A 13,882-nucleotide genomic window follows, 5' to 3' on the forward strand; every position below is an offset into this window, starting at 1 on the left:
CAGTCATTATTAGCTATAAAAAAAATCTAAGTCTCACGGAGGATTGAAGTCAGGAACATTTTATTAATATAAAGTGCATCAAAAGCATCAAAGCAGTAAAAAACATTAACATTTCATTAAACACATTATGAATAAAATAATCATTTGTTCACTAAATTTCTCCTCACTCTCATCATCATAGCTGTTAGCTACATTAGCTGTCGGTCATCCATGCTCAGGGTTTTATTTGGTTCTGATTAAAGGAATGGTTTAGACCACCACAACCATTCCTTTACCTGAGGTCAGAAGGTTTACAGAGACCAGAGTTTCTGTCATTCAAGATTAAGAGAGAGTTGAGCAAAGAAGGACTTAACTTTGAAATAATGAGGCACCAATATCTAAAGCAGAGCCTGTGAAGGGAAATAGGATTGCAGAAAGTGCTGGGATACCACAAGGTTCATTCCTAGGCCCACTGAAGTTCACAGTTTGCATATATTACTGTGAACAGAATATTTCAAATTCATCGCTATGCAGGTGATTCTGTCTTTTACACATGGGCTTGTGATATAAATAAATAAATAAATAAATAAACATATATATATATATATATATATATATATATATATATATATATATATATATATATACAGTGCTTTACAAATTTATTAGACCACCTGTTATATTTGTCTTAAAGACCATCCAGCATCATGAAGTGCTTTAATGTGGACTCTTTCATTTTCAGTGAGCTCTCCACTTTGTACCATTTTGAACAGGAATGAACGATCTCAAACTGAATTCACCTTTTAATACCCAAATTTGAGCCGGCTCACATGGCTTCTCTGAGAAGTCAGAAATTAATCAAGCATAACATTCAACCACTAAAACTCATTTTTCTGTTCAGGAATGCAAGTTAATAACTATAATTTGACATATTGATCAAGAAATCATAATGTGCTTTACTATTTTTCTGTTTTTATTAAATCAGTAAATTTGAAAATTCATAGATAACAATAATAATTCTATTTTAGCATTAAAAATATCATTTGGGTTAAAGAGCTTCTACATATTGGTGTATTAACCATTGCAGAAACAAAAAATGGTTTTGGTAAATACCAATGCTGTTAATTTAGGGCAGCTGTGGCATAAACCTTACTTTGGTTAGGGTTAGGGTGGTCTAATAAATTTGTTAAGCACTGTATATATATATATATATATAGAGAGAGAGAGAGAGAGAGAGAGAGAGATCATGTAAAACTGTGTTTTTTGCGTATTCTCTTTCTCAGTCTTGAAGGATGGAATCAGACAGAACCTCTGCTTTCTAGAAGTCAGGCACTTTTGTTGATTTCCAAACTGAAACTGAATCAGTAAAGAAAACTTTTGTTTCCTTCTGAACTTCCTTCCACAACTTGAACAACCTAATAACCCAGGCATGCTGTGGGAATATCATTGATTTATTTACATATTTGTTTGCACATCTGAACACCTTAATGTTACTGACTTTTTTACCATTGTAACTCTGAATTGCTGCCAGGTCTCCTCATATGAGAGCTCTTAGATCTCTGTGGGTCATACCTGATTAAATAACGGCTACATACAAATAAATAAATAGAAATAAAATGCTGGTGGGCTAGCTACGTAGACAAAGTCCTTGAGGTTGACAGCTGAGGTTCAGGTCTGACTTGTGTCTTCTTTCCCTGTTCTCCGTCTCCATCCACTGTTCGCAGATCATATGAGGTTTTTAAGACTGTGGTATTGTGTTTAGATCAAAATATACTTTTTATAGGTGCTTTTCAACTGCAGGAACCTTCCCCAGGAACTCTGAAACTTTTGAAGAGGTCAATGTCTTTAGACCAGGGTCTAAATTTAGTTCTGGAAAGGAAAGTTCCTACTTGGCTGAAGTTCTTTCCAAAGGCCTAGGAACTATAGGACATGGGGATGCAGTCCTGAACATTTCTTAATTTGGCACAAAATTGCCTTAAAATTCTGCACAGAAATGTATATAAAGGATTATAGAGTCTGTTTGTCCTCAATCCAGACTCTTCATAACAGAACATTGAAATAAAAATTATAAAAGGTATAATCTTTGTCTCTCTAAAGCTTGGCTGTGTCAGGATGCCTGATTTGTCCAATGCCCCTTTTGGAACCACAGGTACCATTCAGTTCCTTGAAGATAAGTTCCTGGGACTAAAAGTTCTGGGTACTTTTGGTCGAAGAGCACCTTATATATATCGTGTTTAGCCAGTTTTGAACTTTCTTCTTGGCTTCTTTCATTTCCTCCAGGGGCTAAAAACCTCTTTGCTGCTGTGTTTTCAGTTCATTTTCTAAGACCTAGTTTCTTATTGCTCTGCTCAGGCATCTCAGGATGTCCTGATCTGAGGCCTGTTGATCCTCATCTGGGGAAACAAGGAAGAAAGAAACAGAGATATGATGTTAACTCATTTTTAAGTTGGATATGAATGTACTTCTTGGGACAGATTATCAGAAATAAAGATAAGTCTTATGTGTTGGTGTGGACTTAAAAACTGACTGATTGGTTGGTTGGGCTTCTCTGTGGTCGGCCGAGACCAGCAGGTTGAGCGTACCCATTAGATGGAGTGATGTGTCTGTGAGCTGGTTGTGATGGGGAGAGTCTGTCTGATGGTCTGTAGCTGTTTTGTGTCGGTGGTCTGCTTGATTGGTAGGCTGGTGAGGGCTGTCTTAAACCGTTTGGCTGCTGTCTGTATGCGGCAGTATCATCGCTGGTAAACATAGGGTTCCTGTACATTTCTGGAAGGAGAGCAACAGTAAGGGTCCAATGAATGATCATATACAAAAAGATGAATATTTAAAGTTTCAACTGATTTAAACAACAAAAACAACAGTAGGGTAACAATCTGAGTCTCTCAGCAACAACAACAGGGGTCTATATATTACTGCCAACCATTTTTGTTTTTTTAAATAAAACAAAATGGAGAAACCAGCTGGTCACCAATCACGGTTTAGAAATAGGAATGTAAACAAAGGAAAAATGTCCTTGCAGGTTTTCATTTTCCACAGAGAAATTAGTAAATGTTCTTGTTTTGTGTTCAGATAAATAAAGGTAAAATCAATGAATGGACTGCTAGTGATGTAACATGAATGTTACATCACCAGTTTTCCATTTTCTTTCTTCTTTTTGATCTAAATGTAAAAACAAGAAGAAAAGGAAAGAAGGAAGATCAAATAATGGAACATTTGGGCTGCAACATTCTTTTATTTACATTTGTCTTGTGACTTGTGAAAAAAAAAAAACTTTATTTGTATAGCACCTTTAAAAACAGAGGTTTACAAAGTGCTTTGACAACAGCAGAATCACAGTTACAAAGCAAAACACAAACTGCAAAATGTCACAAGAAAGACAAAACCCCCACAACAGAAGAACCCATGAAAAACTCAGCCAGCAAAGTAATTACCAAATCATAAAAACTAGCTGAACATTCAAAAGATAAAAACGGTGTCCGTTTAGAAAGTCATCATAAAAACCAAGATATGTAAGATTCTGTAATAAAAATGAAGACCAAAAATAAAAATAAAAAATAAAAACCCAGAATAACCTAGACCAATCCAGGCAACACAGGAAGTGACTACATAAAATAGACCTAAGGACCAGAAATGTAAAAGCATTTTAAAATAATATAAAGAGACAAAAAGGAAAATAAATCAAAATCATAAGAAGGAGAATAAAAAAAATTAAAATGTAAAGAGATTAACAAGTCAGCATACAAAATAAAAATTCTAGACAGTATAAGATATTAATCATAATCATGATAATGATAATAGTCTGGTAAAACCGACATAGCAGCAAGAAAAGGGGGACACAATAAAAGCAGGGGGGGCTCTGAAAAGCGAGTAAGAGAGGTGGAGATATTGTATAAGAATTAATAAGCATAAAATACAAAGTTGCAAAGAGCAGATATAGAGGTTTTAAGTTTAAATTTGACAGTAAAGTAGAAGAACTAGAGAGGAAGAGAGTAAGAGACATTAGACGACATCACATAAAAGCAAGTCTATAAAAATGAGTTTTAAGAAGTGATTTAAAAGCTGTCACTGATTCAGCATGACTTATCTCCTCAGGCAGGTCGTTCCAAAGTCGAGGCGCCCTGGCAGAGAAGGCCCTGTCACCTTAAGTCTTAAGCCTCGACCTTGGAACGACCAGGAGGCCTCCGCCCGAGAATCTAAGGCTGCAGCCTGGCTCGTAGGGGGTTAAAAGTTCTGTTAAATAGCTTGGAGCCAGGCTCTTCAGTGCTTTAAAAGTAATTAGTAAAATTTTAAAATCAATTCTAAAACTTACAGGGAGCCAGTGTAAGGATGCTAAAATGGGAGTAATGTGATGCCGTCTGTTAAAACCAGTTAGAAGCCTAGCTGCTGCAGTCTGGGCTAACTGTAGGTGAGAGAGAGATTTTTGAGTGATTACGGAGAGAAGAGACTTACAGTAATCGAGTCTGGAGAAGATGAAGGCATGGATGACTTTTTCAAGGTCTGACTGGCTGAGTATTGATTTTATTTTGGTTATAGATCTGATGTGGAAAAAACATGACAACAAAACTTTACCTATATGGGTGGAGAAGGTGAGACCTGAATCAAATATTACTCCTAGATTTCTGGCTGTGGGTCTGACGTTTTCTGAGAGGGAACTGAGATTGGACTGTATGAGCTGGGTGGAGTTTTGAATGTTGAAAAGTATTATTTTTGGTTTTGAGTTATTGAGTTGAAGAAAGTTCTGAGCCATCCAGCAGTTGATATCATTTAGACAGTCTGTAACAGCAGCTAGGCTTCTAGGGTCCTCAGGTCTCAGGGGCAGGTATATCTGAGTGTCATCTGCATAGCAGTGAAAGGAGACCTTGTGATTCTGAATTATTTGACCAAGGGGCAACATATAAATAGAGAATAAAATCGGACCTAACACTGAACCTTGCGGTACACCATAGGTAAGGGTAGAGGTAGAGGAGAAGTGTTTACCTATGGTGACCGCAAAGGTTTGCTCTTAAAGATAAGAATAAAACCAGCTAAGTGCAGTGTCCCTGATGCCCACCAAGTCTCTAAGACGTTCTATTAAAACACTGTGATCAACCATATCAAAAACTGCACTGAGATCTAAAAGAATTAAAATGGCTCCCTCCCCTCTATCTGCTGCTAAAAACAAATCATTGGTCACCTTGAGGAGGGCCGTCTCAGTGCTATGACCTGCTCTAAAACCAGACTGAAATTTCTCAAAGAGGTTGTTGTGAGACATAAAAGATAAAAGCTGTGTAGAAACCACCTTCTCTAAAACCTTGGATAAAAATGGAAGTTTTGAGATAGGTCTAAAATTATTAAAATCAGAGGGGTCAAGGTTCAGTTTCTTTAAAAGAGGTTGGACCACAGCGTGTTTAAAAACAGAGGGAACTACACCTTCTGTTAAAGAACTATTAATTATTGATAAAATATTGGGTCCAACCATGCTAAAAACCTCTTTGAGAAATTTGGTGTGAATAAAATCAAGACTGCACTTGTTTTCATCTGGGCTAAAATTTCAGCTAAAAAGGACAAGGATACCGGCTCAAAACTACTAAAACAATTAAAAATGTCCCTATTTGTGTTTAAAATCCGGGAAGGGGGTGTAATGTTATCCCTGATGTTCTTTACTTTGTTATTAAAATAGTCTAAAAACTTCTTATGTCTCGTTGGAAGCATCAGTAAAAATGGGAAGGGGAGGGGGTGGTGATTGACTCTAAAACCTTAAATAAAACTCTAGGCTTAGAATGATTAACTAAAATTGAATTAGAATAAAAAGCTGCCCTTGCATCTTTAACTTCCTTTTGGTAGTTTTTCATTGCATTCTTCCAAATATCTTTAAAAACTTGCAAACCTGACTTTTCCATTTTCTTTCCTTTCTCCTACAATCCCTCTTTAGCTCATGTCTGGACTCTGTCAGCCACGGCTGGGGTGTACTGTTTGACCTTTTTACTTTAAAAGGGGCGACAGAGTCCAGGCCAGATTTACAGGTGTGATTTAAAAGAGAGACAAGCTCTTCTGTGTTAAAATTTGGGTTAAAGGCAGTTAAAGATGCAGAATCAAAGATCCCCTTAAACTTACCAGCAGACTCCGAATTAAAAACCCTTCTAAGACCAGGTGCATTTTCAATAAAAGCTGGCTGGGATAAAACCATGTTGAATAAAACCAGTTTGTGGTCTGATACACAGATATCCTTAGAGATAAAACCATCCGGATTAAGACCACTGTATAAAACCAGGTCCAGCGCGTGGCCTCTAGAGTGAGTGGGTTCCTGTATTGCCTGGGTGAGATTAAAAGATTCAAGAGTTTCCATAAAATCAAAGGACAGAGATTGTGAGGGACAGCATACATGTATATTAAAATCACCTAAAATAAGAATTCTGTCATGTTTGGAAATAAAATGGGATAAAAACTCTTAAAACTCTTGAATAAAAACACTATTGGGCCTTGGTGGTCTGTATACTATAATGATTAAAACAGGATCTTTTTATTTGACAATAAAAGCAAGGTGTTCAAATGAATTAAAACTGTTATTTAAAATGAGGGAGCATTTAAAAATGTTCTTATAAATGACAGCAACGCCCCCACCCCAGCCTGATAGCTGGGGCTGCTGAGGGTAGGTAAAATCAGGAGGAGTTGCTTCTATAAGGGGACTGTGGTCTTCTGGGGTCAACCAGGTATCAGTTAAAACAAGAAAGTGTAGGTCATTCTGGGTTACAAAATCATGACATAAAAACATTTTGTTGTGAAGTGATCTGATGTTTAAAAGTCAGAAGTTTGATGGGTTACTGTTAAAAGCTGGGCGGGGTAGCTGAGGTAGCAGGGGGATGTGGATTAAATTGGAGTGAGTCAGAGGTCTGATGGGTGGTGGACGAGATTGTCTGGTGGTGGTGTAGACGGGGATGGGGGACTCCGAGACTGTAGGGAGGGGGGAGGAGGGAAGGGGGAGAGGAGCAGGGATGTGGGTGTGGTTTGAGGGAGCAGTGAGATCAGGAGACAAGGGATTATAGTGAGGGAGAGAAGGTGTGGTCTTACCTGGGGTGCATGAACTGATGGCTGCAGACTGTCAGACACGTTGTGAGGAGTGGATGGCATATAAAATGTTTGCAGACAGCATTCGGCTACCCACCCAGTTAGGATGAATCCCATCATGTAGAAATAATGACTCATTATCCCCAAAAATATTAAAACTGTCTATTAAGGTAAAATTATGGGTGGAGCAGGTGGAGTGGAGCCAGGTGTTGAGAGCCAATAAGAGGCTGACGCGCTCCGCTCCACGGCCAAGTGTGGGGATGGGGCCAGAGATAAAAACAGCCTTTCCTATGTCCTTTAAAAGGTTAAAAAGCAAGTTAAAATCCTTTAGGTGCGTTCTGATTCCTGGTGGGTGGTGTCGTTTGTGCCAACATGAATGGCAATCTTTGTAACAGAGGGGGGGAGTGAGGGGAGGAGGTGCAGGAGTTTGTCCAGGATGACAGGGACGGTCGCTTCGGGAAAACAGTGAGTGATGGAATTAAGGAAACCAATAATCCTGGTTATGAAGTCACCAATGATTAAAGTGGAGGGGGGGATTAGAGGACGAGTAGATGTGCGGACACTGTTGCGGTTCCCAGTAGAGCCCTGTACTGGAGCCCTAGGCCCGAGGGGCCTGAGGGGCCCGACAGTCCGACAGCCCGAGGGCTGGGCTTCAGGCAAATGATCATATCATTACCTCAGACACGGGCCGGGCTCGGGCTCTTTTGTTTTAAACCTGCCAATAAGAGCAATGTGTTGTGTTTGTGTTTAACCAATTTAAATGGCAACACTTGAATGCAGCAGCCGCTCTGCCCCCTCCCTTCCCGCTCTACGTGTCCCAGCCAGCGGTGGCAGCAGCGAGTGTGCTTTTAGCGAGTGTGCTTTCAGCGCAGCTGGAAGAGTGATGGAAGAAAGGAGGACTGGACTTGCCCCTGAAACTGTGGATGCTATTCTTTTTCTGCATGATGCCAAGTAAACAGACTGTTCTTCTTGTGGTGTTTAAAGAACAGAGTTTGCCATGTTAAGCAGCTCACTGTTGTTGAATTGGACGTCGCCATGTTCAGAATTGATTAATAGTTCTACTATAGAATATAAGTGTTTATTTGTTAATAGGCCTACAATTGCTGTGATATGCAGGTCAGCTGTTGCTGTGCACTGCTGCATTGCGCGCGCGTGCAAAAAAAACAAACAAAAAAAACAAAGTCGGGCTTCATACAGGTTCGGGCCTGATAATTCTGAAAACCTGTCGGGCCAGGCTGGGCTAGGGCTCCACCCCCTCAGGCCCGGGCCGGACTCGGGCCCAGATAATAGGCCCGTGCAGGGCACTAGTTCCCAGGAGGCGGACTCTCGGTCCGCGCAGATGATGGTGGATTTGGGTGGGTGGACGTCGCAGGTGCAGAGGACAGAGTGGTGTCTGCCTCACACGGACAGCCCGAGCGTCTGTTGACAGCATCGCGCACCATCCTACACTGTAAACCCTGATTTTGTTTCTACTTAAACTTTTTAGCAATCATTACTTATTCTTTTATGTTTTGTCAAAAATAGTTGACATTACCAAATCAGATTGGTTGTTTTTACTATTCAGCTGAAAGATGCAATGCAATGATCATGTTAAGCTGAGATAATATGTTCAGTTCTTTAAGGGGAGGGGCTATTTCAAAATTTTCAAAAACACCTTGGGTGAGACTGTCAGTACATCTGTTGGCACTGGCAGGCAATGCTTTCATCATGGCTTCCACACGTGGTGGAGCCAATGCTTTGCCTCACCGTGTCTCCACCCCACCAGGGAGGCTGATCTGGATCACCGTCTGGATTCAGAAATGTATTTAAAGGACTCTTCACCATTGGGAGATAGGGCTAATGGTGGAAGTCTGCATTTTCTGAGTGCTTGTGTAGTTTCATATTGTGGCAAGCAGTGATGAGGAATGGCTCCCAGATAAGGTGAATAAGTCTGACAAGCTCTCGCACAGGAAGCATGAGGAGTTATTATTTATTCTGAACCACAGATACAGTCACGTACAGACAGGGTGGTCTGCAACATTGACCCCCTCACTCATGGTGTCACTTCAAAAAACACTTCTCACTAAAACACAAACTAATAAACTAAACATGCATAATTACAACTTTGCAATGAACATGAACATTATAAAAACAGTAGAAGAATACATTCTTACACACAAAGCACTCCCAGAAGTCCCTGCTACAGGTGACTACTTCCTGGATTGCTACAATATATTTTTATGTAAGTTAAACTTAGCATTGTTATTTCATACAACTTAGACTTCATTTATGTGAACTAATGATTTTTACTAAATACTACTACTATACACTTAATATGCCTACTGCATAAAATTAAGGTTCTGTGTTTATACAACTTAACCTCTTTCGTATCAGCTTGTGTAAAAACTAAAGTGGTATAAGGCAATTGGTTTACTCGTGCTTATTAGTAATGTCAACTAATTCGGGTTTAGAGTGTACAGCGTATCTGCATGGTCGCGGTGGGACGAGCAGTGCTGTCAGAGCTCCACACTCAGGGAGGAGACGAAGCTGCCACGGTTAGAGCAGGACCACTCGATTCAGGAGGGGCTGAAGCTGGAGGAGCCACTGAATCAGTGGGGTGGACCGGGTCCTCATGCGTCAGGGCAATAAAGCGGTTGGAGAGGGAAAGCCGAGATGGTGAAGAGGCTGTCCCGCGAGCCACAGTTGCCCAGGTTGGTGGCGCTGGCTTCGGCATTGAGCTGTGAACTGGGGGCGCCAAGAACCCCGTTTCCAAGCCGGCCCCGTGTTTTGAGGAGTCAGCGACCTGATCCACATGTGCAGCTGAACAGGAAACGTCCTCCACCAGATGCCACAGGAGAGGAAGGCTGCTCGCTTTGGCTGCTGGACCCTCAGCGCGGCCCGGCACACTGCCGGGATACATGGAGGAGACCCGGGGAGAGTGGCTGCTGAGGCAGAGACCAGCGCAGAGACCAGCTGATCTCGGGCTGATGGTGAAGCTTGTTGTCCACTAGCTTGCATGAAGGAGATATGCTTGGCCTGAGCTGTGGCTATGGAGATGAAGCCATTTATGAGCTCCTTCTTTTGTCTGATTTCTGATTTGACGCGTTGGAGATTGTCTTTTTAACTGAGAGTTGGTGAGATTGCAGTCCACACACACAGCCATGACGAATGTTCCAGTAGAAGCTTTAAGAACAGTTTAGCTTACTCCTTTCTCCTGTTGATCTGCAACTGCGGGGCTTCAGGAGCTGTCTGCGTTTGTTGGCAGAATGCTACAGCCCAAGTGTTCTGTCCTCGGATTTTCCTTTTTCGTCCAAACATAAAATAAGAACAATAGGTTAAAAAGGAAGATCAACCAATAGAACACTGGTGATGTAACATTCTTTTTTTCCACATCTGTGTGACTTGTAAAGGTGTTGTGAAAAAGGAATGCTACAGCCCAAGTGTTCTTTTCTCTGATCTCCAAGCATAAAACAAGAAGAAAAGGGGTAAAAGAAAGGAAAATCAAAGAATTTTTGTGGAACACTGGGGCTGTAACATTCATTTTCACATTTGTTTGACCTGCTGCAGGTGTTGCGAAAAATAAACATGCTACATAACCAGTGTTCTGTTCTTTGATCTTCCTTATTTGATCCAAATATATAGGCCCCGTCCACACAGAAACGAATTCAGGTGTATACGCAAAAATTTGTTGTCGTATCGGCGTTTCATCCACACGGAAACGGCGATTCGGGTGACTGTAAATGATGCTTTTTGAAAACAGGTCCCAGAGTGCATAAATCCGTAAACAACTACCGTTTCGTCTCTCTGTGGATGGCTATCCGCATCTTTCTTGAAACGCTTATGTCACATAAAGCATAGCTCTCTTAAGGCACCTGCGCGGGTCTGGCCAAAACAATCATGGCTGACTACAGGGTTGTGTTTGTGCTACAGAAGCTACTGAGCTTGTTATGGCTTTTACAGCAAAATCGGATGCTCCTTTACCACCACCACGAAACGTATACACCATATGTTCTTAAATCCAATGCAGAAAACAACCAGAAGGGCAACTAAAAGAAAGTTTGTGTCAGTTTTCTGTGATCTTCTTCTTCTCCTTTGGTGCATTTCTGTGGAAGCGTTACAGTGCCATGTACAGGCTTGGCATATGCACTACAGTGTTTTCAGTCATTTAATGGTTCCATGTTTACACAGATATTTCCTGAAACGATTCCGTCTTTATGGAAAACTTTTTCAAAATGAAACGGCAATATATCGTTTTCGTCTCCGTGTGGACGGGGCCTTAGACAAGAAGAAAACGAAAAAAAGGAAGATCAAAGAACAGAACACTGGGGCTGTAACATTCTTGTTCACATTTCTGTTAGTTCGTGCAGGTGTAATCAAGTAAAAGAATGGTACAGCCCCTACATTTTCACCATATGGGTAAACTCCAATCAGCTTTATTTGTGAAGCACTTTGAACCCCTAGAGGGTGCTGAGGCTATTTTTAGTCTTTTTTGGTCATTTCAAGGTTTGATTTTGTTGGGAATATAAATAAATAAAAAAAAAAATAAATATAGATAGATAGCTAGATAGATAATGAAAAAATGGAAAAAAAAAAGTGCAGTATTCTTTTTTTATTTTTATTTTCATTTTTTATTTTCATTTTTATTGTTTTGCTATTTATGTGTGACATCCAACTTTTGGTCACCAACACTTATTTTAATTATGTATTTAAATCTTTAAATTTTATAAATAATAATGAATAAAAATCAAAGTTGTTGCTCATTATTAACATTTTCAAGGCTGTGATAATCCCCTTCAAGGATCCAATTTGCACCTTCTTCATTTAAAATATTTAATTTTTTGTGTTTTCATATTATAAACATCAGGGTTTTATGCACTTAAACTGGAATTAAAAGGGTTAAATTCCTGAAATTAAAATGACATTTGATATTTATGATGATGCCTGATCTTGAAAATTGAATGCAAAAGAAGTTGGGAAAAAAACATTAATGTTTATTATTTTCATTATTTATGTATGCTGCCATTTTTGAAAACTACCTTAAGTGTAACTATTTCTTCTACACCGTCTCAGGGCTTACACATAAAAACCTGCAGCTCAAAGTGCTTTACAAAGAATACACAGACAGAAAACAATACTAAAAGTAGAATAAGAGGGATAAAACAATAAAGAATGAGTTAATACAAAGAAATAAAATTGATACACTGAAAAGTGATAAAATAGAAGGTCAATAAAGTCAATCAAATCAGAGATACAAACTAGAGCTAAAGGGTAGGGTTACATGGACCATGTAAATGGTGAAAATGATGCAAAGGTTGAGAGTTTGATTCCCATGATCCAGTCAGATTACGAGAAAAACTCTACAAAAGTTGAAGTCTATTGACTTGTTTGTTCATGAGTAGTTATAACCTATCCACCCTTTTTACTGTAATTATGATAAAGTGATGACACCAGCATGGTACTCCTCCCACTGACCTTCAGCCCTGCCCCACCATGTCCATCAATCACATAATCACACCCTGTGGCACTCTTTTTTCTCTCTGATATCATTTCACCATCTCATAACTTCATCATTTTATCTTTATAACCTTAAATTAAATCTGGCAAGGGGGTAATGACAACAGGTGGGGCAGTTTCCAACCTTTAAAAGGGCATTTGTTGTGTTTTTCCCTTCATTCTAAACTGTAATTGTGCTATAACTTTAACATCACTCCTTGGAAAGTTGCCACAGATTCAAGAGGATCTCATGCGAGTGTTATAAAGGCCTTACCAGAGCTGCAACTGTTTGTTCTGGACCGTTCTAAGTCCTCGTTCAGCCACTGATTCAACATCTGCTTTTTCATGTCTCTGTTTCTGCAAGCACAGCACAGAAAAAAAAACACATTTTATCACCGAGGAAACATTTATCCTGCAGCTTTAGAAAGTTAAACTAAAGAAAACTAGACTAAAACATGCAACAATAAGTACAGCTAATATTCATGTTTACTACAGTGTATTACCTTACCTTACCTTACTTAATCTAACCTAACATGATCTAACCTGACCCAGTGTGATCTAAACTCACCTAACTTAACCTAACCTAACCTAATCTAACCTTACCTAACATGATCTAACCTGACCCAATGTGATCTAAACTCACCTAACTTAAGCTAGCCTTATCTAACCTAACCTAACTTACTCTAACCTGACCTAACATGATCTAAACTCACCTAAATGAACCTAACATGATCTAAACTCACCTAACTTAATCTAACCTAACTGAATTTTATCTAAACCTACCTAAATTAACCAAACATGATCTAAACTAAACTAATTTAACCTAATCTAGACTTATCTAACCTAACCTAACTTAATCTAACCTGACCAAATGTGATTTAAACTCACCTAACTTAACCTTACCTAATCTAACCTAACCTACCCTAATCTAATCCAACCTAACCTGACTGAATTTTATCTAACCCAACATGATCTAAACTCACTTTACTTAATCTAACATAATCTAACTAAATCCAACCTAACCTGACATGATCATTACTTACCTAACTTAATCTAACCTTACCTGATCTAACCTAACTTAATCGAACCTTACCTGATCTAACCTAACCTAACATAACCTAACCTAACCTAACCTGACCTAACCTTACCTAACCTAATCTAACCTAGACTAACCTAACCTAGACTGACCTAGCCTAACGTAACCTAGCCTAACCTAACCTTATCTAACCTTACCTAACCTAACCTAACCTTACCTTACCTAACCTAACCTAACCTTACCTTACCTAAACTAACCTTACCTTACCTAACCTTACCTAAACTAACCTTTCCTAACCTTACCTAACCAAACCTAATCTAACCTTAACTAACCTAACCTTACCCAATGTGA

The 13,882-nt window shown here is 39.4% G+C and overlaps 1 protein-coding gene across 1 annotated transcript in view; it reads right to left on the reverse strand.

Annotated features, from left to right (window-relative positions):
- Nucleotides 1-1,916: 1,916 nt before the first annotated feature.
- The window catches only part of LOC121504992 (mucin-3A-like), a 60,142-nt gene continuing 48,176 nt past the window's right edge, over nt 1,917-13,882 (reverse strand). The window contains exons 11-13 of the mRNA XM_041780105.1: nt 12,770-12,852; nt 2,507-2,745; nt 1,917-2,372 (exon numbers count right to left, since the gene is read on the reverse strand). Coding sequence (XP_041636039.1) covers nt 2,337-2,372; nt 2,507-2,745; nt 12,770-12,852 — 358 coding nt within the window. The 3' untranslated portion in view covers nt 1,917-2,336. The remainder of the gene's footprint in view (nt 2,373-2,506; nt 2,746-12,769; nt 12,853-13,882) is intronic.

This window comes from Cheilinus undulatus, linkage group 22, assembly GCF_018320785.1.
Source record: "Cheilinus undulatus linkage group 22, ASM1832078v1, whole genome shotgun sequence".
In the NCBI taxonomy this organism is placed as follows: Eukaryota; Metazoa; Chordata; class Actinopteri; order Labriformes; family Labridae; genus Cheilinus; species Cheilinus undulatus.